The sequence below is a fragment of the Muscardinus avellanarius genome, assembly GCF_963383645.1.
Source record: "Muscardinus avellanarius genome assembly, chromosome: 14".
NCBI lineage: Eukaryota > Metazoa > Chordata > Mammalia > Rodentia > Gliridae > Muscardinus > Muscardinus avellanarius.
In genome coordinates this window covers 57,532,703-57,546,257 of record NC_137800.1, presented here as the reverse complement: position 1 = coordinate 57,546,257, position 13,555 = coordinate 57,532,703, and the positions used below count along the sequence as shown (strand labels likewise).

The 13,555-nt window shown below is 43.5% G+C and overlaps 1 protein-coding gene across 2 annotated transcripts in view; it reads right to left on the bottom strand.

The window, feature by feature from the left end:
* Positions 1 to 13,555, bottom strand: part of PLEKHA2 (pleckstrin homology domain containing A2) — a gene marked incomplete at both ends in the record, with an annotated part of 73,399 nt that overhangs the window by 3,482 nt on the left and 56,362 nt on the right. For both annotated transcript variants that reach the window (XM_080709822.1, XM_080709823.1), the window contains 2 exons: positions 9,435 to 9,498; positions 13,203 to 13,273. In XM_080709822.1, coding sequence (XP_080565948.1) covers positions 9,435 to 9,498; positions 13,203 to 13,273 — 135 coding nt within the window. The remainder of the gene's footprint in view (positions 1 to 9,434; positions 9,499 to 13,202; positions 13,274 to 13,555) is intronic.

Here is a 13,555-nt window from a genome sequence, read left to right as displayed (position 1 = left end):
TGCTTGTTCCACAATAGAAATATCGCTAGAATTAAATGAGCTCAGCTAGGTAAAGGTTTTTGTTTTGTTTTGTTTTTTAGCAGTGCTGGGGAGTGAACCCAGGGGCATTCTACCTCTGAGCTCCACCTCTAGCCCTTTTTATTCTTTATTTTTGAAATAGAGTCTCAAAAGTTGCAGATGGCCTCACTAAGTAGTTGAGGCTGACTTTGAACCTGCAATCCTCCTGTCTGGGCCTCTCAAGTACTGGGATTACAAGCATGTGCCACCATGCCTGGACAGGGAAAGGTGTTTGAACAGTGCCTGATACAAAGAATTCTGTGAGTATTAGTTATTGCTATTATTATCATTATATGACACAAGGGAAGTAAATAAAACCTTAAACTCCATCATTACAAATGTGTTTATTGCTCTCTCCCAAAGGCTTTTTTCCTCAAACTGCCTATACATCCTACCCAAAAGAATCAAACTGTCAGGATCAAATAACATATCTAGAGGGAAAAATAAGTTACTCTGAATGCAAATGGAGATAACTGTCCATGAAAAGAAACATATTTATTAGAATTTCTCTCCTAAGGAACAAAAGATGATTTGGCAGCAAGACAAAGGAAAAGACAATAGGAACTGAGAGAAAAATCATCACATAGGAGACTTGACATTTTAACTAAACTGGAAACTTCCTATGAGGACAATCCAATAATCTACTTCTAAGGAATGTTAAGCTACTCCTTGCACTATCCTAGTAAAATGCCTCGCATGTCAATGCAGGGCTGGGGTAGACCTAGGGTGGTATGTGCAAGGCCCTGGGTTCAATCCCCAGAACCACCCCAGAGGAACATATACACATATGTTTATACATTTGTAAATATGACTTATGTATGACAGAGTATGAAAATGAATCATTTTAATCATTTACTAAGAGATTAAAAGGATATATAAGAATATAAACATACACAGAGAGTCAAAGAAAAAAAAAGAGGTATTGCAATTGAGCCCATATACAAACAGAATATTAATCTACAGAAATCACAATAATCTCTATTAGTAATTTTAACCAAGATCCACAATCCTCTGGTCTCAGCCTCGCAAATGCTGGGATTACAAGCACGCGCCACCACGCCCAGCTTCTTCTTTCTATTCTTAAAGATAGATTCTTTTCGCATTTTAATAATTTTACTGAAAGATTTATCCTTAAATACCAAACATGATGGTAGTTGGTTAAGTCGCCTCTGCCAACTCAACTAATATTTTCAAAATAATGAAATATATCAGCCTTCTGGGAAATTTGCAATTATCCATAAAACATGATTTACAAAAGTTAGGGATAAGATAAATAGTTCTTTAATTTATTTTGTAGTGCTTATTTCTCCACAATGTGATGTCAAAGTTGGTTACAGCCATTGTGGAAGGACTCAGGCTGCATGAGCACTGAGAAGCCAGTTACAGCACTTTAATGCTGTACGTCCTCTATTCCTTGGCAGACATGGAGAATCCCAAACACCACCTCAGTGATGGCATAATTATGAAGGTGCCTACTGAATTTTCTTAAGATATATTAGGGAAAAAAAAAGATATATTAGGGACGATTGTGAAAACTATTCTATTTTTTAAATTTTATTTCTTTTTTCTTTCTTTATTATTATTATTTTTTACAGTACTAGGGATGGAACCCAGGGGCATTCTACCTCTAAGTGACACCTCCAGCCGTATTTTTTATTCTTTATTTTGAAACAGGGTCTCACTGAGTTGCAAAGGGCCTTGATAAGTAGGTGAGGCTGTCCCAGAACCACGATCCTCTGGTCTCAGCCTCCTGAATGCTGGGATTATAAGCGTGTGCCACCACACCTGGCCTCCAAGCTTGTTACCTTAGTGTTTCACATTTATGCCTTTAGCTCTGATTCAAATGCTTCACAGATGAATTTAAAGACCTAAACATAACTCTACTACAATATAATATTAGGCAATTTTCCAAGTCTGAGAACATCCAATCTAGTTATGATGTCTTGAGGCTTCCTAATCTAAATCCATTAATACATTATGGAGAATGCACCTGGGTTCAAACCACAGTACTGCAAAAGAAAGAAAAAGAAAGAGAGAAAGAAAGAAAGAGAGAAAGAAAGAAAGATCATCATAGCAATCCATAGCTCAGGGTTGTACAGAAAGGCTTCAGAGGTTTTTATTGATGCAGAAATATAAGCAAGCAACAAAAATAACCCAACTTATCAGAAGTCTGCCTAAATATTACGAGCTGTTAAAAGTAAACTATTCAAGCCAGGCGTGGTTGCGCACACTTGAAATCCCCCCTCTTGGGAGCCTGAGACAGGAGGATCGCACAGGTTCAAAGCCAGCCTCAGCAACTTAGTGAGACCCTGTTTCCAAATAAAGCATAAAATAGGTCTGGGAGTATAGCCCAGAGGTAGAAATCCCCTGGGTTCCATTCCCAGTACCACACAAACACACACAAAAGTAAACTATCCATACATCAGATTTACAATCTAGATATATTAAATGTTAGCATTTCTTTTTAAATTTTGTTTTATTTTGTGGTACTGGGGATTGAATCCAAAGGCAGTCTACCTCCAAGCTATACCTCTTGCCCTATTTTATTTACTTAATTTGAAACACATCACATTGTGGATAAATAGACTCTTGCTAGGGTGATGAGAGTCTTACTACTTGCTAAGGCTGTTTTCTTTTTTTTTTTTTTTTTTTTTTGGTGGTACTGGGGTTCCTGGAGGCCCTTCTATCTCCGGGCTACACTCCCAGACCTATTTTTACTTTTTTTTTTTTTTTTGGAAACAGGGTCTCCTAAGCCAGCGCGCGCGGCTAGCTTCGAACCTGCGCGATCCTCCTGTCTCTGCCTCCCAAGCGCGGGGATTACAAGCGTGCGCCACCACGCCCGGCTAAGGCTGTTTTCAAAAATCACAATCCTCCTGTCTCAACTTCCCAAGTACTGGGATTACAAGGCATGCACCACCACTCCTAGCTAATATTTATTTATTTATGTATTTATTTAGTGGTACTGGGAGTGGAACCCAGTGGCTTTCTACCTCCAGACTATAATCCTAGACCTATTTTATATTTTATTTGGAAACAGGGTCTCACTAAGTTGCTCAGAGCCTCACTCAGTAGCTGAGGCTGGCTTCGAACTTGCACGATCCTCCTGTCTCAACCTCCCAAGCCTGGGGATTACAAGCATGCATCACCACACCCAGCTTTAATATTTATTTTTAAGAGGAAAAAGATACATTATTCCTGTGAGTTAAGAAATTTAGATGGCAAGAATGTATAGCATATATGCAATAACCAAGTGTACATTTTTATGCAGAAAATTATTTTCTAGTAGTCCAACTGCTATAGCAATGATACGTTACTAGAGTGTTGATATCCCTGGCACTTTCCAGGAACGCAGTCTGAAAATCATCTGCCCTACATTACTTGTTGTTTTTGTAAGTACAATATTCAAGTTCCTCAAGATTTTTCTTATAAGCTACATTCTCAAATTAGTTCAGACATGGGTTAAACTTTTGGTCCTCTTGTCCCACTCAGCCTGGTACTTTATTTATTTATTTATTTATTTTGTGGTACCAGGGATGGAACCCAGGGGCATTCTACTTCCAGGTTATACCCTAATTTTTATTTTTTATTTTGAAACAGGGTCTCATTGAGTTGCACAGCCTCACTAAGTAGCTGAGGCTGGCTGCAAACCGCGACCCTCCTGTCTTAACCTCCCAAATGCTGGGATTACAAGCATGCCCCACCACGCCTGTCAGCCTTGTACTTTAAATGAGCTAGAGCTTGGATCCTGCATACAGCAAGATGATGTGCAATGACCAAAAAAAAAAAAAAAAAAAGAAAACACTGTTGTGCTACTTTACAAATTCAGGCTTTACAGATCAAGGAAGATGCTATTTTCTGAGCTGATAATTTAATAAAGTGGTTAACAAGCATATCAAATATTATTATTCCTTTCTCTTAGGGTACAGTGCCTTATATGTAATAAATGACTTCAAATATTAGCTCACTACATCAGCGAAATCATTTTCCCTTTGCTATCCCAAACTCATTTTGTTTATTTTGAGGATATTGCAATCATCCAATTATAAAAAAATTAAAGCGCCGGGTGTGGTGGCGCATGCTTGTAATCCCCGCTCTTGGGAGGCGGAGACAGGAAGATCGCGCTGGTTTAAAGCCAGCTGTGCTGGCTTAAGAGACCCTGTTTCCAAATAAAAATATACAAAAATAGGTCTGGGAGTGTAGACCGGAGGTAGAAGAGCTTCCAGGAACCCCAGTACCACCAAAAAATAAAAATTAAAAAAAATTTAAAAATTAAAGCACTGGAAACTTTCCTCTCTAGTTGGAGCTTTTACTTTTTTTTTTTTTTTTTTTTTACACAATCTTCTCCATCCCCATCAAGTCTGAAACTGTGAACCTATATTGACAAATTCCAATCAAGACAGTTGCCAATGGCATTCCTTTCCTCTTCTATTGATTTTACAGGCAGTTAAAAACCACTCAGTCCAATACACCCAAGGTACTTCATTTTAGACAGGAATCTGTAAATTCAGAGCTAGAGAAAATGTCTCTGTGTCTAAGTAAAGAACTGAATTGGACTAAGAAGATCTTTTACTTCGAAGACCCTCAGTCGGCCGGTGCTGGGACCAGCCTGGCCAGGATTGGGGCCCGCTGTGAGGCAAGGCCAGACCTGAGGCCTCCAAAGCCGGGATCGGAGCCTGCTGAGGGGTGAGGCTGGAGACTGGGCCAGCCTGACGGGATTGAAGCCTGCTGTGAGGCAAGGCTGGTGTTGGGGCCTCCGAGGCCGGGAAAGGAGCCAGTCGAGGGGTGAGGCTGATCCCAGGGCCAGCGAGTCCAGGATTGGAGCCTGCCATGAGGCAAGGCCGGTGCTGGGGCCTCTGAAGAAGGGATCGGAGCCTCCTGAGGGGTGAGGCTGGAGCCGGGGTCAGCGGGGCAGGGATCGGGGCCTGCCATGAGGCAAAGCCGTTGCTGGAGCCAGCAAGGCCGGAATTAGAGTCTGCCAGGGGGCAATGCCGGCAGAGGGGCCTTCAGGAGCAGGAACGGAACTTGCAATATGGCATACACATCAAAGAAAATAGAAACATCAAAGAAAATAGAAAATCAGATGCTTTCCCTAATATGCAAAAACTAGGAAGAAATGGGTAATGGGAGGAGAGCTAGTTGAAGAAAGGGCCCCATAGAAGAGCAATCAAGGCACCAAATCACAGGGGATGGGATGGGGGAAGATGGAATTTCTTTAAAATGCATGATGTATGTAAACAAATGTATCAAAGTTAATCACCAAATCAAGCTTGGGATCGAGGGAGGGGGAGGGAATGGGACAGGGATGGGATAAGGGCTAATTGGATGATATATGCTTGTATACCCTCAAAAGTCTTGCATTCCACTGTGATGTTTGACTACAATGCACCAATAAAAATATTTAAAAAAACAAAGACCCTCAGTCTTGCAGTTATTCAGAGGCCATTGTCATGTGCAAAGTCAAAAAGTCTCAGGCCACAGACCTTTGGCTGACGTCTAGACTCGTGCTCCAACAGAGTGTTCAGCTGGTATAGCAGTTTCTGAGAGTCCATCACTGTCAGTACCTCTATCACCCTGTCAGCAATGTGAGTCCTCAGCAGCAACCACCTTCCTAGGGGTACGCTCACCTCACCCCTAGACATCAGTTGCAAGAGGTCTCAGGGGGAAACAAACAGGTCTCAGCAGTACCTGGGGTAACACTGACCTCCCCTGGGTCAACTCAGAACCCAGAGTTATTTTTCATAATGTATTTTGTTAACTTATAATGAGCTTGAAAAGATGAAAAGAATCATCAAACATACTTGTTAACTCAATTAGAAGTAGCAACTATCGGGCGTGGTATTGCACACCTATAATCCCAGCACTTGGGAGGCTGAGACAGGAGGATTACACAGGTTCGAAGCCAGCCTTAGCTACTTAGTGAGGCTATCAGCAACTTAGTGAGACTCTATTTCCAAATAAAATATAAAAAATAGGTCTGGGAGTATAGCCTGGAGGTAGAAAAGCCCCTGGGTTCCACCCCCAGTACCACCAAAAAAAAAAAAAAAAAAAGTAGCAACTATAATGATTTTTTTAATCTATATTCTTCTTTCTTACTTTATTATTATTATTATTTTGTATGATACTGGGATTGAGCCCACAGGCATTCTACCTCAAGCTACACCTCAGCCTTATTTTAGTGTTATTTTGGAAAAGTCTCACTAGGTTGATGAGAGTCTTACTACTTGCTGAGGCTGGCCGTGAACCTGCAATCCTTCTGTCTCAGCCTCCCGAGTACTGGGATTATAGCATGTACCACCATACTGGCTTCTTCTTACTTCCCATTCTGTTTGAGTTAGGTGCTATAAACAGATTTGGCCACTCATTCTATTTTTTTTTTTTTTTCCTTTGGTGGTACTGGGGTTCCTGGAAACCCTTCTACCTCCGGGCTACACTCCCAGACCTATTTTATATTTTTATTTGGAAACAGGATCTCTTAAGCCAGCAAGGCTGGCTTCGAACCTGCATGATCTTCCTGTCTCCGACTCCCAAGCACGGGCATTACAAGCGTGCGCCACCATGCCCGGCTACTCATTCATTTATTCAGGTAGATGCTAATGTTCTTTTATCCCAGAACCATGGAGAGTGGCAAGAATGGAAGACAGACCTGATGAGAATCTTCTGAAAATTGAGGATACACTCATGTAGATAACACAATGTTTTCTGAAGATTTTTTGTAGGGTTTCATGTTTCCCAAATCACCACCTTCCATCTAGGGCTCTTTTCTGAACTCAAAACCAGCACCATCATTCACTGGGCTTGGCAAATATTAATTACTGCTAATGTGTCAACATTGCCTAGCCAATACTATGTCCCCTTGGCTGTCCCACAAGCAGAGCAAACTCAGAAGCCCCCTTCCTGTGCACCCATGAAGCTAACGGTACCTCAGGCTGCCCTGAGGCCCACGTCAACACCCAAGCCTTGGCCTTCTCTCCCTTCATCCAACTAGACCTTAAGTCCTAGAAAGTTGACTCTGTAAAGAGTCTTGAATCCCTACTTTTCCCCTTCCATCCAAGTTCAGGTTTCCCTTACCACTCACCTAACTGATTACAAGCCAAATGCCTCTCTAAGTCCTTTTCCATCCTCTACACTGCACAGGGCCAGGCAGCCTACAGATAGCTGATCATCAGACAGGCTGGGATAAGTTGCTCATCTCCACTGTACAGATGAGGAAAATGAGGCTCCTTAAACAACCTGCCCAGTCCAAGTGTGTGTGTGTGTGTGTGTGTGTGTGTGTGTGTGTGTGTACGCTAAAGGGTTGAGTCCAGGAGCATTTTATCTCCAAGTTATACCTCCAGACCTTTTTATTTTGTTTTGAAACAGGGTCTTGCTAGGTTACTGAAAGGCTCACTAGATTTCTAAGGCTAGACTCAAACCTATGATCCTTCTGTCTCAGCCTCGCAAGAACTGAGAATACAGGGATGCGCCACCATGCCGAGCTCGCTATTTGGTTTTAACTGCCTGTTTAATTGGCTAGAACTGTCTCTTAGGTTTAAGATGGTCATGATGTTTCCAACTTGATACAAATCCCCGCTGATGACACTCTACAAGCATCTGCTGAATGCAATGACTACAATGCTTCTGTGGAATGCTGCATCTACAAGCACAACCTCAATCCTGAGTGGCAATGGGGCCAGGGAATATGTAGTGTTAAGGCACAGGGCCCCTCTACAGTCCAGTCTGCTTCCAGGCCTCCCCTCATGGCCTCTTCCTGGCAATGGCATGCTAGTCTGATGGGTGTGACCACAAATGACTCAGTGGGCGAGCTCACCTACCAGGCTCAAGCAGAAGAGCTTGGAGTTTTTCCCCAAATATGGCACAGGAAGCTGGACATGGTGGTGCAGGCCTGTAATCTCAGTACTTGGAGAGTACTTGGGACAGGAGAACTGCAGACTTGAGGCCACTTAGGCAACTTAGTAAGACAATATTTCAAAATGCAAAATAAAACAGGGCTGGGGGTATAGCTCGGTGTCCCTAGGTTCAATCTCCATTAATGGGAGACAGGCCAGACTCCCTGTGGAAGGAAGGGTGTTTGTGGCTAAAGGAAGAAAAAAAAAGCTAGAAACTCAAATTCTCAACTTGGCAAGCCTGCATTTAAGCTGGCACACTGAATTAGAGTTTTTTGTTGTTACTGTTTTTTTCTTGGGGGGGGTAGGTTACTGTGTGTATCTGTAGTATTGGGGATTGAACCCAGGGCATTCTACCACTGAGACAATTTTATTCTTATTATGAAACATGATCTTGCTAAATTATTACATTTTGGCTTTGAAACCTGCTATGCTCCTGTCTCAGCTTCCTAAGTACTGGAATTATGGGCGTGTGCCACCCCACCCAGCTTATATTAGGTTGCTTTGTTTTGTTTGCAGTACTGAGATTGAACCCAGGAGTAGTCTACCTCCAAGCTATACCTTTAGCCCTTTTTAAATTTTTATTTATTTATTTGTTTTTAAAAGTTGAGAAGGAGGCCGGGCGTGGTGGCGCACGCTTGTAATCCCCGCGCTTGGGAGGCAGAGACAGGAGGATCGCGCAGGTAAAAAGCCAGCCGCGCGCACTGGCTTAGGAGACCCTGTTTCCAAATAAAAATGTAAAAATAGGTCTGGGAGTGTAGCCCGGAGGTAGAAGGGCTCCAGGAACCCCAGTGCCACAAAAAAAACAAAAAATGTTGAGAAGGTTGCTGAGAGTCTTGCTAAGATGCTGAGATTGGTCTCAAACCTGTGACCCTCCTGTCTCAGCCTCTCAGATACTGGGATTATGGGTGTGTGCCACCATACCAGGCTTGTTATAGTTTTAATGCCAGAAATCCTGCATCACCAGTGCCTGAGGACCTCTGAGCTAGCTCTTGTGACTTCAGAAGGGCTGGAGAGGACCCCAGAGCCGCAGGCGGAGTGGGAGGCTGCTGATGAGTGAGCCCTCAGAACCCAAGCAATGGCCGTCTCTGTGCAGCTGGGCTCTGCACCTGGTGCCCATACAGGGCCCGCTGTGCTGCTATCACCCACACAGCAGTGTTCACACACAGACAATTTATAAATACTCTCTGAAGCAGAAGTGAAAGCCAGGACCAGTTCCCCTTTCTTGGCTCAGTCAGAGGCCAGCAGCTGAGAGTAGCTTTTAGAAACTCGCATTTTCCAGTACCGTGGCTCAACCTGCTTTTATTATTTTATGGTTTGGAAGCTCTGGGCAAACGTCCTGTTTAGAATAAAACTGGGGCTCACACTGAGTGTCATGGGCTAAATTTACCACCTATAAACTTCAAGCAAAAGAAAAGAGAAAGCAAAGGAAAGGGCACAACCTCTTCATAGAGCAGGAACAAAAGGCCAGTCTGCTCAGGATGAACACTTTACCTGCACGTAGAAGGTCCTGGAGCTTGTTATTATTTCAAACAGGTTGTCTCTCATCAAGAGATCACTAGACAGAGAAAGAGAAAGAGAAAGAAGGTTACTGGGCATGCTGGCACACACCCTGAGGACTTGCCTGGCCCTAAGTCTAGGCGCCACACCAGCTCCAGCAACTAGTAAAAATCAAAAAGAGGTAGGTGGGGGTGTCCAAGCCATTCCTCAGAAACCACTCTAGAGCTGGGCATGGTGGTGCACACCTGTAATCTCAGTACTTGGGAGGCTGAGGAAGAAGGATCACAGGCTCACCGTGAGCCTTAGCTACTGAGTGAGACCCTCCACAACTTAGGGAGATGCTGTTTCCAAACAAAAGATAAAATAGGAGGCCAGGGGTGGTGGTGCACGCTTGTAATCCCAGAACTTGGGAGGCTGAGACAGGAGGATTGTGCAGGTTTGAAGCCAGCCTCAGCTACTTAGTGAGGCTCTCAGCAACTTAGTGAGACCCTGTTTCCAAATAAAATATAAAAATAGATCTGGGAGTGCAGTCTGGGAGTAGAAAGCCCCTGGGTTCCATCTCAGTGCTGCAAAAAAGAAAGAGAGAGAGAGAGAGAGAGAGAGAGAGAGAGAGAGAGAGAGAAGAGAGAGAGAGAGAGAGAGAGAGAAGGAGGAGAGAAATAAATACGAATAAAATAGGGCTGGCTGTGTGGCTCAGAGGTAGAATGCCCCTGAGTTCAATCTCCAGTCCCACCACCAAAAAAAAAAATAATAATAATAATAATAATAAATAAATAAATAAAAGCCCACACGCATTCTGGGGGTTCCCTCCAGCCTCATCTCCCACAAGCTCTCAGGCCCTACCACCACCAGATCCAACAGAATAAAGTTCCTTCCTCTCAAACTGGATTTATCTCCACCACTCCCACCACCATCCCATATCCTACAGTGTTTTCTTTCCTCCCTCTCTCTCTTCTCCCCTCTTTCTTAGAGGCTAAGATATATGCAGCACCACATAAAGCAGTGTTCTGAGGCTTTTCTGTGGTATATGATTTCATCTAGTCTTCACACCCACGTACCCGGTGAGGCATTTTAAGACCCTTCTCATCTTATGGACAAGGAAACCCAGGCTCAGAACATGTATATAAAATACATGTCCATGATGCTAGCTAGAGATCTGAGCCTTAGCCTGACTCTAGAATCTGTTGTGTGTTTATTTTTTATTTTTTTTTTTTGGGAGGGGGGTGACTGAGGCTTGAACCCAGGAGCATTCTAACTCTGAGCTACACGCCTGCCCTTTTTATTTTTTATTTGGAAACAGGGTCTCACTAAGTTGCTGAGTGCCTCACTAAGTTGTTGAGGCTGGCCTCAAACCTACCATTCTCCTTTGTCAACCTTCCGAGTCCTGAGATTAGAAGTGTGCACCGCCACACCCAGCCAGTCCATGCCTTTAGTTATTCCACTGCCAAGAGCCTCTCCTAAGGAGAATAACTCTGCACTTATCAAACCTGCCTCCCACCAAGCAGCAACTTTATCCATTTCACTCATTTCCTGCTCTTTATCTCATTGTACTGAACCAAGAGAGAGGAGTTCAAGAGGAGAAATGGAAGGTGAGCATAGACCATTTTAACATTTGCTTCAAATTAGGTGTAGGTTTTGGAGGAGATATACTGTTCCCCATGGAAACAGGTAACAGGGTAATAAGCAGCAATGTTCAGGGGCAAATCTCAAATCAGCCCAAATTATTTAGTGTCAAATGCCTGCCTTGTGTAATCCAGTCACTGTAGGAAACATATAAGGAGTAAAAGATCTAATTATTACCTAATAAAAGAACCTAAGAAAACAAGGCCACACAATCAGGTGGTAGTGGACTGAGTTTTATACCAAGAGTTAGATTCATTCCAAAAAAAGACTGCTGATAATAAGGGGCAGATTCATGAATGAAGACTTGGAAGGAAATGACAGGGACTAGGTACCCAGGGCAAAGGAGTAGCAGGAGCCAAAGATATGACAGGGCCCAGACACAGTGTATGCCTGTAATCCCAGTATCCGGGAGGCAGAGACAGGAGGATTGCGGGTTCAAGCCAGCCTCTGCAACTGAGACCCTGTTTCAAAAAAATAAGGGTGGTGCTGGGCGTAGTGACGCACGCTTGTAATCTCAGCACTTGAGAGGCTGAGACAGGAGGATCACACAGGTTTAAAGCTAGCCTCAGCCTACTTAGTGAGACCCTGTTTCCAAATAAAATATAAAATAGGTCTGGGAGTGTAGGCCAAAGGTAAAAAGCCTCTGGGTTCCATCCCAGCACCACAAAAAAAAAAAAAAAAAAAAGGGTGGGGGTGAACACAGAGGTATCCAGGATGCTGCTGGGTTCAATTCTCAGTACTAAAAAAATTTTAAAAAAGACTGCAGACTGAAGGCCCAACAGAAAGTTTCTAAATGCTCAGATACCGAGTTCTAGAGAGTTTAGTTCTAGGGGGTTTGTACTTCAAGTTCCATATGGGATATTCCCTCACCAAGTTCCAAACCCATCCTATGCACCATGACGGTGGGAAGGTAACCATTCCCTAGGCAAGAGAGGAGCACATTAAAAACACTTGCTCAGATCAGTGCTAGGTGCTTGCCTAATACACATAAGGCCCTGAGTTCAATTCCTAGGACTCAAAAAACAAAACAAAATCAACATTAGCAGAAAAACCATGCTTGTTCTTCCTGCTGAATGATAGAAATGAAGAAATGCTACAAATCAACTAGTGTTAACAGAACATCCATCTCAAAAGGAGAAGAGAAGAGGCTAAGCTGTCCAAACAGGAGCCACCAGCATAGGCAGCAACTGGACCAAAGGAGCTGGAGCTTGTGACCTGAAGGCACAGCCTTCCAACATCTGACAAGAACCCGAGTACCATTCTTGGTTTTTCTGTTTTGTTTTCTTGTTTTTTGTTTGATTTTTTTGTACTAGAGATTGAACCCTAAGGCACTCTATTTGTGATCTATACCCCCAGGCCTTCCTTTTTAGTTTTTATTTGGAAACAGAATCTCACTAAGTTGCTGAGGCTGGCTTTGCTCCTGCAATCTTCCCTGTTTCAGCCTCTCAAGTAATAGGATTATACGCATGTACTTATGTGCCCAGTGGCCGCTCTCTTCTTTATTAATATATTCTTTATTTTCATCCAGTATAAATTATTTTATAGACTCATCTACTTAGGAGCCAAAAAAGGTAATTAGAAGAGGATAAATTTAGCCAGGTGTGGTGGCGCACACTTGTAATCCTACATTCGGGAAGTTAAGACAGAAGGATCTGGGTTCACGGACAGCCTCAGCTACTTTGTGAGGCCCTTTGCAACTCAGTACTGCAAAAAGGGGGGAGAAGGAGGAGGGGGAGGGGGAGGGAGAGAGGGAGGAGGAGGACAAGGCGAAGGAGGAGGACGAGGACGAGGAGGAGGAGGGCAAGAGGAGGAGGAGAAAAGTTTGCCCAGTATGACATCATCTCTGTGTCAGCTTGGATACAGTGAGTCAGCGTGGGACATTAGAGTCATGTCCCTTGCTCTTGGAAAAAGACTAGTTCTCCTTCTCCTCCTCCCCCCTTCTTCTGTACTTTTTTTGGGAAGGGTACTGGAGATGGAACCCAGGACCTTACACATGTTAAGTATATGCTGTACCACTGAACTACACCCTAGCCTCAGCCACTCAAGAAGACTCACAGAGAAGCCTCAGAAGGACAGTAAGTGAGATGTGAAAGGAAAAATGAAGGTTTTGGTCAAAAGAAAATAAGCAGAGACAATTACCCAGACTTGACCAGACACTCATGGGTCTTGAGAACATCCTTGAGAAATATAGTGCGCAGTGGTTCTCGGTCCTGGTGAAAAAAAATGAAGAAAGAGATGGCAGGGATGCCTGCACATTGCAATGACCCTGTCCAGCTGTCTGGTACCCTCTCAGATGTGGCTGGCTGAACCCAGGTTGGCAAGCAACATGGTCTCAAATTAACCACTAAGAAAAAGAAAAAAGCATCTGGCTGGGTGTGGTGGCACATACCCAGGACTTGGGAGGCTGAGACAGGACCATGGGTTCAAGGCCAGCCTCAGCAACTTAGCAAGACAGTAACTTAGTGAGATAATTTAAAAAGAAATTGCACAGA